At 41.7% G+C, this 22,965-nt stretch overlaps 1 protein-coding gene across 1 annotated transcript in view; it reads left to right on the top strand.

Annotated features, from left to right (window-relative positions):
* Positions 1-22,965, top strand: part of LOC147684693 (uncharacterized) — a 207,340-nt gene that overhangs the window by 53,898 nt on the left and 130,477 nt on the right. Inside the window, exons 2-5 of the mRNA XM_086940529.1 lie at positions 7,508-7,592; positions 10,282-10,325; positions 17,817-17,838; positions 22,037-22,064. Coding sequence (XP_086796655.1) covers positions 7,508-7,592; positions 10,282-10,325; positions 17,817-17,838; positions 22,037-22,064 — 179 coding nt within the window. The remainder of the gene's footprint in view (positions 1-7,507; positions 7,593-10,281; positions 10,326-17,816; positions 17,839-22,036; positions 22,065-22,965) is intronic.

Here is a 22,965-nt window from a genome sequence, read left to right on the forward strand (position 1 = left end):
AAACAAAGACACTGCTGCTTGCATCTTGTTACAACTTCACACCTCCCTCAGAATTACACATCAATTGGCCAGGAATCATGCACTTAGGAGCAGTGTCCAGGCTCTTCTTAACCCAGCAGAGTGATTGTACATACTCCACATAGATCACAGTGCTAACCAAGCAAGCATTTGCAATGCAATCGGTCTCACCTTTGTGACTTTATACGTTTTTAGCTATGCAGTACATAAAGAAGACAATGAGTATAAATTCTATTTTTTAGAATGCCAACGGATACCATAACTGGTTCAGTGCGATTATGAAAATCTAGTCTTAGATATCACACGGCCTCAGACACCATGATGCAATTAAAACGAGCACAGAGAAGCAGCTAGTTTAACCTGGCTTCCTAATTTCAAATAGTTAGTTTAATTTGTGCTGATTGTATCTTTTTTTGTGTCTCTTTTAGACACCTTTTTTCCAAATACACAGAGGAAATAAAAAATGAAAGTAAAAGTTTTAGGTAACTTGAATCCACCCAAAACAAATAGAACCTCAGCAGTTTAACATCATAATTTGCTTACAAAAGTATATGAGAACTTATGCTGCAATAGAGAAATAAGTAAGTGAGACCTAAAAGTGGTCCTTTAACTAAGTCAGTAGTGGAAGAATACAACTCATTGTTTCACAATTATATCAAAGTGTCCCTAAGTGGGATAAATAAAGGAAGAGTGAAGACAACTTTCAAATCATGAGCAGACACCTTAGATAGACCACAAAGACATGTAGTCATGAGAAAGAGGCTAACCCACAGCCCAATCCAAGTGCATTTATATTATAGAAACAATAGGTGTGACACCAAGCAGCTAACCCTGTAGCTGAGACCAAAAAAGGTGGTGAAGGGGGTGGGTCACCAATACACCCAAACCCTCCTTACCGGAAAAAGCTTTGTAGAAACAAATGTTGTAAAGTGCTTTAAGTGCATCAATATTTTTTCTTCCAAGAAAATCCGTATGAAAGCCAAATAATGCTGCACTAATTTGAGCACAAACTGCAAAAGAAAAGCAATGCTAAGAATGATGATTCATAAATCTTGGAGAATAACTACTTCTTGACAGGAAAACATGGAAATGAGTTTTCGGACTGTATCTACACCCATGTTGAAGAACCGGGATTTAAACTCAGCGGCGTCAGGGGCATGCCCAAAGTCTTCGGGTTCACCTGTCTTAGAATACAGAAACAAGGGATACTTCTTGGTGGCGTCAAAGATCAGATTTATTAGCTGCAGCCAGTAACAGAGGTCCTAGAAGTACAACACGGTGTATGTTCTCAGGAGACTGCTCAACTTTACAAAGCAGGTCGTCCCTTTTTATGCCACAAATTGTGCTTCAGGCAAACATTTCTTATTTACAGTTGACCAATCCCATGTATACACGACCAAAGCATTGCATGATGACAAACCCATTTTTCAGTTTGTCCAGCCCATAATTAATCATCAAACAAACCCAAGATAAACATTCTTCTTTAGACAAGCCGGACAAAACCCATAATAAAAAGGCCCGCAGCCCACATCATAAACAGACCATAAAGATGGAAAACAGAAACAGATAGGAGTAGGATAAGGCATGTTTGTGTGTGATAAATCTTTACGATGTCCTGTGCTCTGATCCTTAATGTTGATCAGCTAAAGGGCAAGAACTGGTTCGGCAAGGTCAGCTTCAGGCAACAGGGTCAGTTCACTCAGGTCAAACAGGAGTCAGCACAAACTCAAGCTAAGGTGTATGTGTCCTAAAGACTCGTTTGGCCACAGTCATCAGCCTATGTGAGGGCAATCACTAAAATGGCTGCCATGCACAAAATGGTACCCAAGGGTTTCAGAACGAAATCGTCAAATACACAGTGAATCCATCAGAGTAACATTACGAAAACACTCATACATACCGCACTCGTCATTTGCGGTTCGCTGATACCAAAATCGTCACAATACGACGACCTTTATGAAACGGGTTCAGAATTCACGGAACCTCAATGTTTGTTAAAGATAGTTTAACATTAGGTAATATGGTCAACCTTTTCAAAGAAATAGAAATTGTACTTGTCCTTTTTATGTTAATGTATTTCTAGGTCATCTGATTTATTATTAGGTAAGTAAGCAAAAGTATGACTTATTTGGGGATGCATCAAGCGGTCAAAAATGTACACCTACTCATTCATAAAACATGAATTTTAATATTTAGGTTTTAGCTGTAAACTGAAAGCTTTAGTAATTCAAAATTATTATTTTTAAAAAAGGAGTCTTTAGAGACAGCTATTGCAGCAAAGGAAGGCGGTGCCACGCGATAAAACTGGCCCTTGGGAGGAAGGAACTGACTGCAGAATTTGAAAGTAGAATACTAAAAAAAATGCAACTCTAGGTGAGCGGAAGGACCTCCAAGAACCCATGCTGTTGACAAACCAATAACACCTTTAGACAAGAACTGAGCCACACATTTTCGGTTTACACATAAACAAATAACTTAAAAACGTCAAAAGATGAAAAAATTCCACACAAGTCCTCATTTTCTTTAAGCCATTGACTCCTTGTTGATCAGAAAAATTATGACATACCCTGCAGAGACTCTCAAAGTAGTACACTCTTATTGCTCCGAAAACAAACTGAGTGTAAACAGTGAGATATCAAAAATGATGCGGAAGTTAAAAAAAAATAGAAAAAAACAAAAAATGTCAAACTCAAAGACCCCTCTAAGAGAGAGTGAGAGAATATTCTTGGTTCAGCCAAGTAAGCAGGGTCGATCAAGACATTTGTAAAGTGAGTGGTCAGTAGACAGCATTTTATTGTTGCTGCCATTTTACATAGCATGATGTCAACCCAAAGGTACTGGAATGCTTTGCATGAGCATCAGTTGCATTGTACAAAGTCACATTCATTTTGTTTCAGACTTAACCCTGGTTGCAGCTCTGGCCATAACGCCACATAATCTCCCTCTATATTTCCACCATTGTTCAAAGGGCGCCGGGTAGGATAAATGGACTCAGTTATCTGTACAGAAAGGTCAAGTTTGGAAATGCGATTGCTCTGCTATGTTTTGGGTGGGCAAAGGACTTAGAAATCAAGGAAAGACAGTCATCACAACACACCGCCACACACTTTACTGAGCCTTCCACTGCTTTTAAGGCTGGCAGTGATGCACTCCAGATGTGGGCAAAGCAGAGGGGGACTATGTAGGCCCAGAGCCCAGAGGTGAATTTTGTGCCCCAGGAAGTTGCAAATTAGTCTGTAACATCCCAGAATTTACTCCACAGTTGGGGGCCGATTCCGATCCTGGAAAAACGCTGTACAAACCGTGGTATGGAGCGTTTTCTCCATACAACTCGTACTTGTAAGGAGGCCCCTACAACCTAGGAAGTACGATCCGTACAAATAGACGCACTCCATACAAATTGTATAAAAGACCATACAACTCGTATATACAAGCGATTCCGATTTGGATTGCTCTTTACGCGACGTTCCCATGTATTCCCGGCAGCAGTTTACAACCCGGCAAGTACGATTCGTACAAACGGCACTCGGTACGGCTCTATTTTTACAAGAGCCAAAAAGTGCTGGAAAAGTCTTGTACGCCCCGAAAACAGTATGAGACAGACCCCCCCCATTTACGCGTCGTACACCCCATGAATACAGGGGTATGGTGCGTATGTACAGTGCGTACGGATGACACGGAAAGTGGGGTACGGTGCGTACATACGCGATGAAGGGGTACTGGTCGTGTACGCACCGTACAATCATCGTACCCCAAAATCGCCTGTGTACGAACCGTACCCCAAAATCGCCTGTGTACGCACCGTACCCCAAAATCGCGTATGTACGCACCGTACCCCAAAATCGCCCCTGTACGCACCGTACCCCAAAATCGCATATGTACGCACCGTACCCCAAAATCACCTGTGTACGCACCGTACCCCAAAATTGCCTGTGTACGCACCGTACCCCAAAATCACGTATGTACGCACCGTACCCCAAAATCGCCTGTGTACGCACCGTACCCCAAAATCGCATATGTACGCACCGTACCCCAAAATCGCCTGTGTACGCACCATACCCCAATCGCGTATGTACGCACTGTACCCCAAAATCGCCCGTGTACGTACCGTACCCCAAAATCGCATATGTACGCATTGTACCCCAAAATCGTCTGTGTACGCACCATACCCCAATCGCGTATGTACGCACTGTACCCCAAAATCGCCTGTGTACGTACCGTACCCCAAAATCGCATATGTATGTGCGTAAATGCGCGATGTTGGGGTACGGTGCGTACACAGGCGATTTTGGGGTACGGTGCGTACACGGGCGATTTTGGGGTACGGTGCGTACATACGCGATTCTGGGGTACGGTGCGTACACAGGTGATTTTGGGGTACAGTGCGTACATACCCGATTTTGGGGTACGCACCATACACACGCCTCACATGTGGGGGGACCCCTGTATGCCTCATACCCCTATATGACCCGTACCCCGGTATGAGTCGTACCCCCAGAATGAGTCATACCAGGGTACGAGGCGTATAGGGGTTCGCTTCGTTGCCCGGTACGAGTCATTCCCCGTATACAGGCCATTTTCCATACAAATCGTATGCTGACAACCCGGTACGAATCGTACTTGACGGGTTGGACAGCCTTTTTACAATTTGTATGGTCTTTTTTTACAAGTCCGTGTCGTACAGCTTTTCCCGATCCGATTTGTAAGGATCGGGCCGATCTGTATGTATTTTGCCCGTACGAATCGTACTACACGGGTTGGAAGGGACTTGTACAATTTGTATGGAAAAAAATACAAATCCTATTTGTATGGGAAAAAAAATCCAGGATTGGAATCGGGCCCACGTTGTGGAATTTGCCATTGTATAGATTTCAATAAAAGCCAGATTTTGATGTGCTCCTTGTTAAAGTCAGCAAACATGCAGACAAGCAGATAATACATTCCATAAGGTTCCTTTGCACTACCTGCAACAGGCGACCGGTGAAAGGAAATGGACAATGGGTCTAGTGAGGAGCACCTGTTCTGCTGTTTGAGAAGTAAAGAGCCACTGGCAATTGCACCAAAACAATAAAATAAGACTATGACGCATCAAACGGGGAGAACTAGAAAAGAACCGGACACGTGAAACGTATTCTCTAAATTTCCATTGCCTTCACGGCAGGAAAACCCAACCATACTTAATGGCACTGAATAAGAAACTCTTTGTCAATGAAAGAGTAAACACCATTAAGGGAAACAATGGAGAAACTGCATGAAATTAAATTACAACGCCCACATGCACCTGTACCATTACAACCGAGGAAATAAGTGTGTGTGTGTTCATGCGTGGGCATGTGTGGATATATTATTTTATGTGCGCATCTCTGCATTTGCATGTCTTTCTGTCTGATGTGCTTTTGCGTCTTCATCATGTACATTTGTATTTTCATTCAAATCTATGTGTGAGATTACTTGTATGTGTAAGTACGTTTGTGCACACGTTTGTCTGCCTATCCTTTTTTGTGCACGTGTTTTGCTGTGCGTGCGTGACTTTCTGTGTTTGCTTGCCCATGTGGCTGAATGCGTTCATGTATGTGTGGCCGCATGTGCATGGCTAAACACGTGTGTGTTCGCGTGAGGGCATGTGTGTGTGTTTCCTTTGCTGCATGCGCGTGGCTGTCTGCGGTTATCTGGCATGTGAATGCTAAGTGCCCTGTTCAGGATCTCCAAGGGAGTTTTGCTCATCTCCATCTTTCCTTCTTTCACATGCTACATCTGTGTGACACATGTATCTCTGCGTGTTTTATGCACGCTTGTGTGTGTGTTCATAGGCAGCTCTGTCCTTGCTCGTGTGCGCTAATGTGCATGTCAGAGGGTGTTTGTGTGTGCCTGTCTGTTTGCCCGTATTTTATTGAGTGTATTCCTGTCTGCGCTTGTGTGTTTGTCTGCATGTGTGTGTGTCTTCGTGTGTTTTTATTTATGTGTGCCCCTTTGTGTTGATGTGTATATATCCTCTTTCCTGTGCATCACCCTGTCTGGTCTATCTATATTTGCAGTGCTTTCAGTGGGCCAGTGCCTTCCAGGGCGAAGCAAAAAAACGGACTGAAAAAGGGTCTAACATGGTCCTCTATTTCTGACCAAGACATTTCTGTACGTCTGCAGACACGTATGGATAATAAGCCGCAACATAATGTCACTGTACGTCCCTTTTGTGACACGAAGTGAAGCGAATTAGTGGTGCCGTTAGTTTGCTCTTCTGACTTTCCCTTCTTTAATGTAGTTAGCAGATTCTCTTTAGCTTAAGAGACTACAGTACGTCATTGGTGTGTGATGTGCTGACGGGGGTACCTGGGGAGAGGCCGCAAACACGTCATCGGTACATAGCTTGTGGTCTATGAATCTTTGCCCATGGATGCTTCAGGGACCTTCGCTATCCTGTACGACAAACCTCTGCCAATGACCCCAAAATACCTGTATGGTTCAATGGCTGATACAATGTGGAAATAACAAGGACCCCCTGTGAAGGTAAATACAATTCCTAGGACAGGGAAAACAAATTATGTGTATAACACTAGGCATTCAATAATAACATAAAGGAAAAATGGGATCGCAATAAGGGAGAACAATCAAGGCACAACATTCATTAAAAATTAAATTATTTTTAATCTACACATATATATAAAAAAGGCAATTCATATCATACAAATGTAATCAAAATCAATAGTAAATAATTGGTCATATAAAAATTCAAAAACAGTTTTAAACAAGACAGTAAACAAGACAGTAAATCTAAAATCAAAATCAAAATCAACTAGTGGCATTAATGGGTCTCTACGTGCGTTTCGGCGTCAAACAAAACGCCTTCTTCAGGAGCCACGAATATTTCTGTGAAAAGACAAAAAAAATAAGACTATTAATTTACTATTTACATAACACTACACATAATTAGTTACAAGGGTAATCATCTGCCTTATCAACTAAACATTTGTTCTCCTCTCTGTACAGTGTTTCCCTTTTCCCTTTTTGATCGAAAATTCATCCTCTACAGTATATACTCAGAATAAGATCACAGTCAATTTAGTGAGCATTTGCATTTGTTACTTTTTATTTTAATTCATAATCAATGGCTGATACAAACAGCTGTGATGGACCATAGCACTTGTGTTTTTCGATACAAGAGGAGCCTGAGAGGCAACACCGCTCTCAGAACCATCATAGATTCTGGGGAATAACAGTGGTGCAAAACGTGGGTCTTTCTCTTGCAATACAGGCGTAACCCTTGAATTGTTTATATACCCTACTTTCCTTCTAAGTCCAACTGAACTCAAACTATAATGCTTCTGAAGGATGTTTAGGCGAAAGAGTAAGGGCACAGAAGCTCATTCTGACTTCATATCACTATAGATAATTGCAAGATTGCACATTCACTATGATACCATATGGTAGCTAACCTGGTGCCAATGCTTTACTACAATTACAATCATAACTTGAATGTATTGCTTTTTTTCAGTGCAATCAAAAGAAAGAGATGATGAACCAGCGGTGTCAGCCGATGTCGCCTTCCTGGAGGCTAGTGGGACTCCTTCTAGCACTAGGTAAGCGAAGTCTGAGATGGTAACAATTGCTTGACATTGATTGTCTACAGGTTAAAGTTAATTTCGACAAGTGCAATAAAAGTGCTGAACAAAAAGTCATGGAATTATATCTCAGAAAGTTAGTTTCAACTCACCATGCACCTTGTCCATGCTACTAAAGTTGATGTATAGCATTAATCAGCAAAACAGTGCAAATGATTTTCTCAGCGCTGTCAAGGATTGGTGTGGATGCCCTTTGTATGTCTTCAAATTAAGGATGCTTTAAGTCATCATGGTGCCTGATATTGGTTTCGAACCAATACCCTCTTTTCATTCCAACAGTGTTAGATGTATTATATGGAGACACCACTTTGTCTGCTGACTCTGATGAAATAAAAAAGGACTATTATTTCAGAGTCAGAAGTATATTCATCTTGGACTTGCACACCTTCTCTAAAAGCACTTCCTGGAGCTTCGAAGGCAGAATTCTCAAAGGACATTTACTGACACTTGTTGTTGACCAATCACTCCTCTTATAATAGAATCTTTCATTATCTCCTTATCAGTGCCCCATTCCAGGACAAACATTTCTTGACACTCTCAACATGTTTGATTATGTGTCCTTGGTGACTCTGCAAGGTCCCCAGAATCTAAGGTGGCAAGAATCTGAATCTACCAGTACACATAAGCCAAAGGCACCCAGTATTAGACTAGTATTAGACAGAGGAATTAAGCATTTCATTTCTGGTACAATCATTAGTACTTTTGAGGCATAACTGCAGCAACACATGACTGGGGGCTATCTCAGAAGTTCCTCTGTCCCCATGAAGGCTGGCTTCCACATTTGGATATTGGTATGGTGCCAGTTGATACACACATAAGCGACCATCGTAAAAGCAGTGACATAGAAATAATCAGATTGAGGCAGCTTTTAAGGTACCAAAAACAAAATCCATTTACTACCCATTGTCAATAGGTAAGGGTTCATGTTGACAAGAATTTCTCCTTGTACTCCATTCTGTTTCATTCTATTTGGATCTTCTAAAATCATGAGGGGTTGATGGTGAAAGCATTAGCCTTAGCCCCCCCCCCGTCCCCCTGAAGCCCCCACCCCCTGCAGGCCACTCCTCGCCAATGTAAATCCCCGTTACAAAAAAAATCTTTGACACAGGAAAGAAAGATAAATGAAGTTTCATCCAGTAACAGGAACACCCCCAAGTAGAAAAACTGGTGGTGATCTTCTCCAGCAGCTGACCACTCTTGAGTCTGAGCATTCGGTCATGACCACAGAGTGCTCCATATTGACAAAATTCCATTGAAATGAAAGAAAGATAACCCATAAAACGTTCTTCTGAAACAAGGCAGAGATGCTTTCAATCTTGTATCTTCTGGGAGGTTGTTTTAGACTCTAGGCAACACACATGAACAACATACTTGGCCCAGTGTTTCAATTGTCCTTAATTTTGCGATTTCCAACATCAATCAATCTTTGTCTTAAATTAGGATGTTGTTTTAAGACCAAAACCCTAATTTAAAACAAAATCCTAACTTAAGACAAAATCCAAATTTAAGACAAAATCCTAACTTAAGACAAAATACTAATTTAAGACAAAATCCTAATTTAAGACAACATACTAACTTTACTACTACTAAATGCCTTCTAGGAATACCAAAAGTAGTAAATTTAGGATTTTGTCTCAGATTAGTTCTGTGAATCAACCCCATCGTTCCTGGTGCTTCTTTCTCCTCAAGTCAGCAATTTTTTCTCTTGAAATTAGGTGTCAGTTTAGTTGAAAATCTTTATGATTTAAGCATGCTATCTTAGATTTTATTCTATCCTCCAAGGAGAGGCGTTGGGGGCCTCGCAGGATGGGGGTGATATGTTCTGATTTCTTTGCCCCTAGGCTGTGTAACGGAGTCTAGGATAAGTCCAACTTGTAGGATCTCCTAGCGAAGTTGTATGGGAAATAGCATAAAAATGTTGGTAAAAACACACTCCTTTAAGTTAGGGAATATTCTTAGGCATTCGTAAGAGGTTTTCTCAAATGTATCAGTACAAATAGGTTATATCTAAAAGGTCCAGGTGTAAGTGCATTGAAAATACAGAAAGAAAAGACAACTATCCTAATTTTAACACAGTGGCGGAGGAAGAAATATCATATTTGAGAAAAATATATTAACTGAGAAAAGAAGGGATTTCTAAAGTTACTTAAAGATGTGTCATATTTCCTAACTATAAACTGGTGAATTTTACAGAGTGCATAAAATACGCAACGGTATGTCTTCAAACTCAGGCATTAGTGCATTTTAGGAAATCTCACACACTTACGCTTGTTTATTATGCTTGTTTATTATAACCGTGGTAAGGTACACCTATTTGGTTGGAAAGTTTGGAAAATTCCCATGCAAGTTGGGAACATACGTAGAAGCAACTTATGACAGGTATCAGTTATGATTGCCAGTGCATTTACAATAGCATTTGTAACTTGTGTCTGTCATTGTATCTTCTGTCTGTCATTTGTTGATTAAGACCGAATAGTGCTCTGGCGCTTTACTGCTCTGGGATGCCCCAGGAGGGTAGTCATGCGCTATACAAGTATGTACGTTTACAATGAATCGAATCCTTCTATGCCTAGAATGCTTTACACATATGTTTTGCTCCATATGAGAACTATCATTTTAACCTGACTCTTGGTTTTTTTGTTTATAGGAATATCCCTGCCCTTTTCTTACGCAGCAACCACCAATGACATAGTAAGGTTGCCTATTTTGTTTTTAATTAATGTTACTTTTGCTCTAATTGCCAAGCTTGAAAAAATAATTTGTTCATTTGAAATTCATCGAAAGTATATTTAGTCACCTTAGAGGACTGAGTAACTTCAGCGTCCTTATGAACCTGAAGGTTCTGCGTCACTCAGTTTCTTCCTGGGGCACTCAGTTACTATTTGAGCCCTGATTACATGAATAACTCTGATGAGCACTTGTGCAATGGTGATCTGTCAATTTTTAAGTCCAAGATTGACAGTTGAAATAACCGACAATAACTTCTTACACTAGTTGGTTATTTTGTAAATAGTGGTGCAGTGTTCACTAAAGTGGAAGTCTACTAGGAACCACAGAGAGGGTAGGAGAGAAAGTTAAAGCAGAGGAGCCATTTGTCAAAGAAATGTGGGCATCTTGCATTGTATGTTTATTCTTATGATTTGTGTAGATTTCCAAAATGTCCAAACCTACAGGGATTCGCGATATCCAAAGAAGTAGGGCTCGGAAATCTATGTAAAATTCTAAATGTACAGGTGTCCTATTCCTCCTCCACACTGACCCGTGAGGAATGACTGCAATTCGCATATTCCTCCAGGAAGATGTGTGGAGGGGATGTGCATGATCACTTTGTATGTTTTTCACCTCTTTCTACATGTAGTAAGTATGCAGAGAAAAAACCTCCGCTAAGCATCTTAAGAAATTAGAGTATATGGACCTTTTTCACCCCGATTGTTTTAATTACTCCGCCATTTCTAGCACAACTGTTAAGTGCTCAAAATGGATGGGTAAAGGCATATACATTGTCTGTTAGTGCCGACTTGATTATACCTTTACAGTTGTTCACCTCTTTGTGAATACCCAGGCTTCAACCTTAACTAGGAAACACCCTTTTCCCTTTCACAACCCTCTACTTACTAAAAGAAGAACATTTGCCAGGCTGTGAATTTTCTGCAGGGCGACTGCTGACCTCGCCCCACTCTGGGACGAGCAGTCACTGATTGACACTCGGCCCTGGGCACTTCAGGGCTTAAAACTGTCAATGTCGCTTCCCCTCATCACAAGGGGGAGGGCCTCGAGGCGCTTTGCAGAGCTCAGGAGGTTACACCCACAAGAGCTGTGACATCCTCAGCCCAGCAAAGTTCAGCTCAGGAAACCTGGATCCTGTGCATTTAGCGCATGTCTAGCTCCTTGCTGCCTGACCTCAAAATGAAGTGTGTCTGTTAGGCAGATGTTTGCTCTGCCTGATAGACACCCTTTATATTTCAAAAGATGTAAGGGTGTGGCCCTTCTGTCCTTAAAAGCAGTTCGCTAGGGACTATCAGTTCTATCTCCTTTGGCCATTTCACCTGACCATGGACTGGATCCTGACCCTTCACATTGTCTTTTCTTTGTCTATCACTGCCCCATGCTAAAGAGTTATCATGTGTCCTGGTCTACCCCGGTGTGACACTACGAACAAGAAACATGTAGAAACTTTGGTTAGTGAATCACTGACACTCCTCTCTGCTGTAAAGTAAATAACAATTGGTTGCCGACAAGGATCCACACGCCCAAGTGTTTCTATTAATGCCAACTGAATAGCAGGGTGTGACTACTGCCACAGGATAATTGGTGCCTGTATATTGTCAAACAAAATCTAAAAATCAGGTAAATGCATTGGTCGTCCCACCCATTAGCAAGTTGCACAACTGTACCCTGCCCTTGTATCTTGCAACAAGAAGACACAAGTTGCCGGACAGGATTTGCTCGTGAGGACATCTCCAGACTCAGGGCACTCCTCAGATTGCTTGTTGGGCAAGTCATCCCTGTACGCCAGAGCAGTAGAAGCTCTCTCTTGCAATGACAGGGTTAACTGTTGCAAGAGCAGCACCTGCATATCATAGCTGACACACCTCTGAATCCAAAAATATCTCCTTTCAGTTGTAGTGATCTTAGGAGCAGAGATTATGTTATTGCACATCTACTATTGACAGCCCCTCTCATCACTTGGTAAACAGGAATGTGTTGTTTTGAATGTCTTAAGGATTTTGTCCTGACAGCTAGCTCTCTACTTTTGCAGAGGTTTATTGTACATAATATGCTGTGAGAGGTTGCTTGTCCCTGGGTGTGCTGGTTGTTGTAACTTAGGGTGGTCCGCCATCAGCGGAGACTGCTATCCGAGTACTCCATGGGCATGCTCATAGTTCAATGGGCAGCTTCAGCATATTTTCAATATTTTGGTGTGCTTGATGCCTTTAATGTCTATGAGTGTGGTGTTTGTGCTTGCATCTGTGTTAATGTGTAGTAAGAGTGAGATGTGGACAACTTAATTTTTTGGTTTTGCCTTCCTTAGGGTGATTGCTGACAAACGCAGGGTGTAGTCGATTCGGTGTGCATGGTACCAGATATAGCCATGGTTTGCCAGGGGATATTGTGTAGTTGTGTAAGTGAATGATTGTTTCTAGTGTGCTTGGATGGCTTGGATAACGTGAGAAGTCATCGTCTGAGTGGTTTTGTTGGCGGCATTGGATGATAATATGTCATACTGCACTCTGCGTGTGCTACTGATCGCCAGTGCCATGTTGCCTTGACAATAGCCTTTGTTGCTGTGTAGGTTGGTGTGTTTTGTGATGCTTGAGTGACAGAGTGTTGGGCTGCCTGAGCATTGCATGGTTTTTGTGTTTACAGCTGCTGGTTAGCAAAATGATGTAATTTCTATGTTTTTTTAATGTTCTACATGAATGATGGAGGCAGTGTGTATAGAGTGTTACATTCTTTTTGCTGCATTGTTATAGTATGTTATTTAAGATTATACAGCCAGCCCTTTCTGGGTGCTTTTGATAACACATAACTGCTGATGGGGTTCAGGTCTGAGGGTACACAGGGTACAGTAGACTTGTTTAAATGGCTGTCTTTAAAGATTTACCAAATAAACTGAGATCAGTTTCATGGTGATCTTATCACTGTGTATTTTAGCATAGGTGTGGTGCTGTGGGTCTTGGCATCAGCTTGTTTTGTAGGAGTTGAGGCATTCTGTTAGGGTTAAAATTATCATTCATTCAGCATACCAAAGTTTCACGGTTCTAATGGGAAAGAAGATTTGAGCGTGAAAACTGCCCTCAACCCTGACTCTCTGCGGACCAAAAATGTAAAATGTAAATTGATACTTGTATAGCGCACTACTCACCCGCAAGGGTCTCAAGGCGCTTGTACGAATACCGCTGTGGAACCCATCCTGGCTTTCCCTGTGAGGCGTCCACTCCTGGGCACCCCCAAGGTGGAGGCCAGGCATCCTTAGCGTTGTGGGGGCTGTTGTGGAGATTAAGCAAGCTATTGCCCAGAGTTGCAGAGTGGAACTCCATGATAGGAATAGGCACTGAGGCGAGAATTATCAGGTCCGTGGAATTTTTGAGCCCAAGACCCGCTGAGGCGGGAATTGAACCCTGGTCCCGGGCTAGACCTCTGCATCAGGGTCTGCCGCTCTAATCATTGAGCCACACATTGACCAAAAATCCTCCTTTTCGGTCAGTTCCTGAAATTTATCAAAAGTAAAGCAGAGAGAGGAAGATTCATTCTGTCCAGAGCCAATTTCCGTAGAAAAGCCGCAGTGGACTGGAGGCACCTACCACATCCATCGCTGGGGACGCACAAGGAAGAATGCATTGAATGTAGGACCACCCACCAGAGGCACCTCCACCTGACATTCCAGAAAATATCCACAACAATATTACAACTACTACTACTGCTACCACTACTACAGTGCAGTGCCGGGATACTACCGGGAAAGTTGTCCCACCTGGGACACGTTGACTACAGCTTGGTTTGCCCCCTCCACCCATGCTATGTAGCGTGATCGTGGGGACAGGGCTAGCGGCTTGGGCCATTGGATGCTATGTGGACGTATTTTCCAGCTAACCAACCAGTCAAGATCATAATGCTATGCTATATAATATCATTATGTTATGTCTATATTCTTTGCGTTCACTTCCTGCCAACACTAGTAGATTATATCCACACTATTAGTTTAAATTGCACATCTTTTGTAGACACCATTGTAATGTTTTCTTTTTGTGTTTAGACGCATGTATCTGTTTCGTATCTTATATGTAATTCATGTACTATGAAGTCCTTATGTAATGTACCTGGTTCTATTGTAAAGCATTTCGACACCTTTTGGTTAAGTACGCTCTATGGATGGATGTGTGGATGTACGGATGGACAGATAGATGGATGGAGGGACGGATGGATGTATTGACGAATGGAGGGATGGATGGATGGATGGATAAAAGTATTGATGGGTGGATAGATGCAGAGATGATTGTATTGATGGAGAAAAGGATGGATGTTGAAGAAAAGGATGGACATAGAGAAGTTTGGATGGAGAGAAGTTGGAAGAAAGGACAGAGATGGATGGATCGATGTAGAAAAGACAGAAAGGACGGATGATAGTTGAATACAGAGAGTGTTAGAATGTGGCGAGAAAAGACAGACAGAAAAAAAGAATGATTGAGAGAAGGGCAAAAGGAAGGAAACAACAATGAAAGATGGAGAGAAGCAAGGAAGGACAGATGGAAAAAAGACAGAACACTGAAGGGAAACGGTAAGGCCAACCCCAATGGAGGGTGGGTCAGATACAAAGGATGTACTGGGCCCGTCTCGGCTTACCCTCGTACTTAGAAAAAAGTCTTCAAACATCTTGGAGAAGGTATTCAGTGGTGCCATGCAGCAGGCTGTGTCCAAGGAGGGTGCGTTGTCATCGGGGAGCCACTGGACAAGGTTGTGTTGAAGATTTTTACCTTTGAACTTAGATGATTTTTTGGAAGTCGAATTCCTCCAGTGGGACAAACCTGCAGGCTGTAGTCGAAGTGGGTTCCATGAGGCCAGATACCTTCACCGGGAGAAGAAGGTAGAAGCAGCTACCATGGAGTGAGGCCGCCGGTAAATGCACCTCAGGTGGATCAGTTGGCAGGTAGGTAGGTCTTGATCTTCTGTCGGTCCTCCCAGAAGGTTTTCTTGGAAACATTTCCAAGTCCAAGCTTCTATGGTTAGGCAGCAGCAGTACCACCAACCCCACTTCCAAGGGTCCAGGACCTGTGGGGCACAACTTGGGAGGGTTAGGACTCACTCCAGCAGAGGCCAGTAGCAGAGTGCAAGCATCAGAAGCGTATTATGTCCCTATGGCTCACACAGGAGGCCAGTTAACTACCTCTTGGAGTCAATATGGTGGTCTTGGGTTCAAGGAGCAGGTCCGCTTCTCCTGCAGCCAGCAGGGCAGTTGTTCAAGCACCAAGGCATTCCTTCAAGCAGCAAATAAATCCTTCTGGCAGCAGTGCAGTCCTTTTAAATTTTCCACAGGCCCAAGAGTGTACAGAAGAGTTGTTCTGAGGGTCCAAATTTGTGCCTAGTAACATCATTTCTGTGTGTAGGGGGAGCAACATGTCCTACTCTCACTTCTTGTTCTGGAAAGCTCTTCCCTTACCCTGTCAAAGCTCCAAACTGGCTGGGATGATAACAGGCTGGTGTCAGGTTCCTTTGTATGTGATGAAGGCCCTCTCTTTGAAATGAGGCGGGCACAGGTCTGCCCCCTGCCATTCTCTCAGGAAGGCTCATCCTGCCTCACCTAGCCCCCTTTGTGTCACTGTCTAGGAGGAATACACAAACCCCAACAGCAGAGCCATTCACTGTCATGTGACCCCTGGACACTGGCAGAAGGCACAAATGGTTGGGACAAGAAAATGCTAACTTCATAAACATGGGATTTTCAGGATTATGACTTAAAAATCTAACTTTAACATTAAAGAGGATTTTGAATTATAATTCTTTTGAGTCTAAGCGGCATATCTCTATCTGCTCCCAAACCAAAGTTACCACTTATTAAATATAATAAGATAACCCAGTGTTATTCAATGGGAGAAATATTTCTTACAGTAGGAAAAAATGTCTTTAGGATTTTTTCACTACTAAGAAATGTAAAACTTAAACCACATATCCTACTTTTCAAAACCATGCACACTGCCCTGTGAGCTTTTAGAGTCTACCTTAGGGGTCGAAATAATAGCAGTGTTAAACTGCACTACACGCTGTAATGACAGGCCTGAGACATGTTTCAATTATCTACTTTAGTGAGTGAGACAATGAGTGCTGCAGGCCCACTTGTAGCGTTTAGTTTACAGGCCCTGGTTACAGGTAGGACCATATACTAGGGATTTACAAGTAAATTAAATGTGCCTATCAGATGCAGGCCACTTTCACCATGTTTTAACGGTGAGAGCACAACCACTTTAGCACTGGTTTGCTGTGGCAAGGTACACAGAGTCCTAATGCGAGCAAAAAGAAATTCAGAAAACAGGAGGGGAGAAGGCAAAAAGTGTTGGGGAATATCACACCCACGATGTCGGGTCTAACGGCATTTATCAGAGTCCATCCCAGACAACAAACTCCAACAGGTGGCAGCCATTATTCACAATCTAGAGGTGTAATTGTAAGTCCTGTGGTGCCATTTGCTTTTGAGGGGCCACAATTAGTTATACAAATGCAACCACATTAGATGTATGTAGACATGAACAGGAAGTATTTAAGGCCTAATCCAACCACACTTAGGTAAATGTGGCAAGAGGCTTTACAACTACATGATGATGTTTGGAAGAATGAACAAAACTAACCAGCACATTGATTTCAATGTCATCTGGCGGCTCTCTGTGACTTAGCTAAAGTAGAGCTTCTCTGTATGTACAGGTAACTTAATGAAGGTGGAGTTGCAGGTGTAGCCAATTACATCACATGGAATTCAATCTGAGTACCAATACATTGCTACTATATGCGTAAGGTGTTAATAAATTTATGTGTGTATGTATATAAATATATGTATATGACGTGGATCAATGGATTTTAGACTTTGTGGATAAATACTAAACTGGATCATTCAATGGAAGACAAACTGCATGTATGGATTGGTGGATTTCAAATACACATGCTGATAAATGGATTGATGGGTGATAAATAAGGTAGATTATATCAATTGGGATAAAAAGATGTCAATTTAGTTGAGTGGATGACAAACTAACAAATTAATGGGATCCAAGATGGCTGCATGGACGACAAACTGGATGAATAGATGTCAATCTGGGTGGAATATATTTGAAAAGCTGGAAGGTTTATACTAGGTGCATTGCTAAGTGGATACATTCGTATCAGACAGGACACATACCTGATCCTGATGGATGGACATGGAGGGTGAACATCATGATGAGTGAAGTAATGGCTAGATGGTAATCTGGATTGGACTGAGATAGATCATATGCCCGCACCCATGGTGCATGTATCTCCAAATACATTGTTAGCTGTGCAAGTACAAAACATCCCCATGTTTTAATATTTCAGCATCCCACTACAATATATCTAAATGGTAAAGCTTGGTCACTCTTAACATGTGCTGATGTCTTTCCTAAAAAGTCAGTGGTAAATTGTCGGTTTACTAATGTTTTGCCTTTTCTCTCCATTTAGTGCACTGTGGTACCTGTGAATGGTAGGTTTCCGATTCTCTGTTACAATATCTTCAATAACACTTCGCCCTTGGAACATGAAATGTCTATGATGTACTTTTTACCAACTTTTAAATTGACATGTCCAAGTTATTTTAATTTAAAACCATTTGATCTTAATGGTCTATAGGACATCAGAAAAAGAAACTGTGGTCACACTTTGTACAGAGAAAAGTGAGAGACATTTTTAAAGCATTAAAAACAGTAAAAGGGTGTAGATGATTATTTGGGATGGACTTAGATGATATTGGATGGGGAAGACAAGAAAATGAAAATGATATGCAGGGAGAGATCTGGATGAAACTCTGCCAATGAAAAATGGAATTAAGAGAGGGTAAGGGAATAAAGTGGCATTTGTACTACAGATGAAAGTGGAAATACCACTAAGGGTAAAACGGGGTTGATTTTTTCATAACTAAATTCTAATTAGAACATTGTTGTCTTGATCTCCTGCTTCTCTGAAGAGCTTCTTTCCTGCAAATTTCCTGCTCCAGATCCAATAATTCTACAATCGTGGGTTTGGTCTTCCTCATGTGCGTGCCTTTTTCTGACCCTCTTTAAGTCATCTAACACTATCAGTCCAGGTTCATCTAGTCTCTTAGTCAAATATGTTTTTCCATGGGCAGTTTCTGAGTTTGGGTCCGTGTGTTCTTTGAACATTAGTAAAAAGGATTTTGTGAATGCACATAGATTGAGGGATGCATGAAACAGAGGTACAGGAGCCTTTGGCACTTTGTTTGATGTTCTGGGTTCCTCTGCTACATCATTTGTACTGGAGGCTGCAGGGTACTAGAGAGGCAGGTGGTGGTAGGACCTCGTAGTTATGCTTGCTACTGGAACTTTAGATTGTGTTTTAGGATTGATTGTCTGCACTTTCAGGTATGTTCATAGCAAAGCTTCATCATGACATTTTGGTCTTCTGAATGAAGAGATCTGCTTTAGGATGGTTTGGTTTAATTGGTTTAAATGCTTCCCATTGAGGGAGAACCTAAACATTTGCCGAATGCATCTTGCTACCCCCACATATACATTTTTGTGATATCACTACAATTGTAGACTTTCAAAGGAAGGGTGACAAAAAGAAGGTGGGAAAATTTGAAGTTTCCTTGCAGGTTTGGTTGTGTCTCATTTTCTGTTACACTTTGCAAAATTAGCAACATCTGAGTGCTCCTCTTGAGTAAGAGGCGCCCGGGTGAGTGCACCTCGTTTTCAGTGTGAATAGGTGGGTTAGGTACAAGTAACACCGTGTTCCAGACAAATGAAACTATGTTTCTGCAATTTTGTTTCCAAACATTTTTCTCACTTCTATCAAGGATTTCAGAAAATAAATCCTGAGCTTCCATTAAGGCCTCCTTGATCTCCATTTGAGGCACAAAAATGATAAGAAACTGCCCAGCCTCATTCCACTGGCCACACTTCAGTATCAACATATTAAATATTGCACAACCTGCAGAAGGCATGACACCTGTGTCAGTCGTACATTGTCAGTTGACACTGTCTCCTCTTTCCTAGTTAAATCTCGGAATCAGATTGTGCTCACTTACAAAGAACACTAGCCTGATGCCTCATCCATATGTTCTTGACTCATTCTCCTTGGCCGGGGAATGGTCCTTTGAATGTGATGCTCACCACGTCTAACAGGTATGGTCTGAGGTTCAAATGTTTGAACCTCATTAAGGCCAACTCTGCCTAACAGTTTTAACAGGTTGATTCGAGAGAACTTAAAAAAAATTGCTGTATTTACTGCTAAATAAATGTAGGTTATTAGTATTATTACAGACAAGACCAAAACCATTGATGAGATCCTAAACACAAAAACTAAATTGATCACTGCTTTGGACTAGTGAGGCTCCCTCCTACATTCAACAACTTGACAACTTGCATCTCCATAAGATGTATTGACCTCCAGAAAGTAGAACAAAGTTGAACATCTCATGGGAAGGTGCCATTTCGCAGACAACAAGGGACTCATTATCTGCGTCATAAGGTTGTGTTGCCTCATACACAAACATTGCTGTTATTGTGCTCTTCCAATGATGCATTGTTCTGCTAATGGAAGGAACTAGACAGGTTATATCTAGAAAAGGGCTAATGCCCTTTGACAGACAGGGACTAAACATCTTTTCTCTTCCAAATCAAGCAGGACCATCCCATTCCACATATGATAAAGTTTGTTTATCTCTTGTGACTGTGCAGTGCCATTAAATATATAACATTAGAACTCATTGCCAGGGTTGTGGTCTCCTCCTACTAACATGAACAGAAAAAATCACAGCTTCATGGAATGTTGGGTCTTCCTGCTGGCCAGAGAGGAGGTAAAGCTGCTGTGCTCTCTCAGCAATTCCCCTTACTCCCTACAGCGTGAAAGGAAAAGAGTAGTAGTAATTCAGCAAACAATATGATATCTTCCTATGGTTGACGCCATGCATTGTTCACTTGGACAATCTCATAAATCACAAATAGATGAAGGCATTTTCTCATCTAAGATAGTCTCACACTACTACCATGTGCCTACATGTTCACACTTGTTTGGTGGAGCCTAGCGGCCTCATTCCAAGGGGCTAAACCAAATTGACCCTGAGTATGTGTTATTTTCAAGACGATGATCCTGGTCCATCGAGCCCTGCATGATGCTGGCCCTAAGTATCCGAGAGACAGGATCCAGAGGTATTCACAGACTAGGACTTTAAGATCTAACAGTCAAAATTTACTCAAGATACCTAGATTGAATAAGACAAGGATGGGTGGTCGCGCCTTCTCAGTACGTGCCCCCATGGCCTGGAACTCAATGCCAGAGTAACTTAGGAAAACGGTACAGGAACCGGCCTTTAGAAGGGCACTGAAGACCTGGCTATTTCGACTGAACTAATCTCTTGCTGCCGGTCTTTGGTTTTACTCTCTGTTGTTTATATGACCAGGAACGGCGCCGGGACACTTCCGTCGGAGGTAGCTGTGCGCCATACAAGTTACCATAATAATAATAATACGTGCCAGGGCTTTCGCTGAAAGCTGTCCTCATTCTTTTCAAGATCTCTGGCTATCTTGTAGCAACTTCTTGAATTTTCCAGGTTTTGAATGCATGCCACTAATAGTTTTATCTATTCCCTTTTATCAACTCTTTGCTTTTTCTGTATTTATACCTGTTCGTAATTCCAAAATGTTGCTTTTTATACGTTAATACTTTAGCACTTGCTTGACTCTTAGAGTTGGAAAAATTAGTTGAGGGGATTGTTCTGGTAGGAAATATTTCTTTCAACTCAATCTAGGGAAGGCCTAGAAGGAAGTGGGAAGGAACAGAAGTGCATGAATATGGTTGATTTGTAACAAACAGTACAAAGATGGGAAGGTTGTATGGCAAACTATTGAACACTGTACACTGGCACATATATCAACTCAAAAATACCAACTACAGACAGACTGTCAATGTAAGCATACATAGGGGAGTACAGATGAACTATTCTTAACTCCAGATCTACTTACCACGACAATATAGTGGTAGTCGATACTGTGGAGTCGATGTAAGTACGGGTCAATATTAAAACTCAACATTTTGATAGAACACCGAGAGGAATGCCGATCCATGGTTCAGATGACTTAGTACACATTCAACATGAAATAGCATGTCTATATGTATGTACGTTTGTGACTTATAAGTGCAAAACCCATCATCATTGTATATGAAGGCAACTCTACAAGGAGTAGGGAGCTGTGGCGAAGGGAGATACTACATCAGGTTGAAGGTTTATCATGAAGGGAGAGGATGCTGGGATGAGACTTGGAGGGATCTTTGAGCAACTAGGAGAGTGACTGGACTGCAGTTGGTGGAGGGGGGTGTTGGGGTGGGGTTGGAGTGAGAACTCTTCTGCAGTAAGGCTGCAAAACCTCACCAGGGTGTATGGAAATGCTCCAAGATCACCCAAACAGCCTGCATGGATAATAAATGGTATCAAAGCTTAACCAACCCAAATGTTCAATATCATAGAAGGGGACCTACTATTTAAACTGTATCTGTGGTGTTTGAGTAACTCAATATACACTCATTCTAACATACAACATTCACTAGAGAGGTGAGGTGTTTAGTGCTCTAGAAAATAACTATGATACCTACAAAATAATCTGAAATAAATGCTTAAGTACAATTTTTAACTGTTTTGTAACTGTGTACTTCTTTGTCACTGACAGAAACCTCCATGTGTGCAAACATAACACGGTAAGTGTGGACGTGGACTATGCTTTTGATGGAACATGTTGATGTACCTAAAAGTATGCAATATATGCTTATCCCCTAGATAGTATGAAATAGTCCCAAATGAATGGTGTGTTATTGTATTGTAATTGCATTTATATATCGCTGACGAGGCGTTGAAGTGCTTTTTCCACGAGTAGCACGATATTCCGGGACCCATAGAGGCTACAGACCCTTAGAGGCTACAGACAGAGACTTAAATATTAGCTGGGACGTATCACAGAGCTAATGTTGGTGTTGTGGATATTGACCAACGCAGTTCTGATCTCACCAAGGGTTTGAGTTATATCATATTACAATGCTGCCCTTACACATTTATAGTAGAAAAAAGTCTGTGCTGAGTGTATGGGAGAGACATGGCATTTTGGAAAAGCTAATCTGCCACTGATATTGCTAGAGGCAGAAAGAAGGCCTACTTCATTTTTTAAAATAAAATTAGTTTATATTAACAAACAGATTGCATAACTGCATATTTTACTCTTCCTATCGCTCAGTTGCCTGGAGTATGCATTCACATATAGGAAGTAGCAGCTGAACTAATAATAGTATTAGAACTATGAACTGAAATTGATACAAAAGATTGCATCTTCTGTAAGATAACAGATGGTGTGTTAGATACTCAGGCCTCTCCTACACTTGAATCCAATTCCCTACAATTCAGAAAACTCCTCAAAAACTGAGTTAAACCATCTTGAAAATGTTCAACGTGGGTAGGGTTAGCACCGGGAACTTTTAGCCCATTGTTTAGGGCGTGTCCAGGAGTCATTCCCAGCTACTTGCTCATGCCTGGCATAAACGTTGCACCACCAGGCACCCCTTTTCACAACACCTGAACCTGAGGAAGATTAGAAGAGGACTGAACCTG

This window comes from Lissotriton vulgaris, chromosome 10 (assembly GCF_964263255.1).
Source record: "Lissotriton vulgaris chromosome 10, aLisVul1.2, whole genome shotgun sequence".
NCBI lineage: Eukaryota > Metazoa > Chordata > Amphibia > Caudata > Salamandridae > Lissotriton > Lissotriton vulgaris.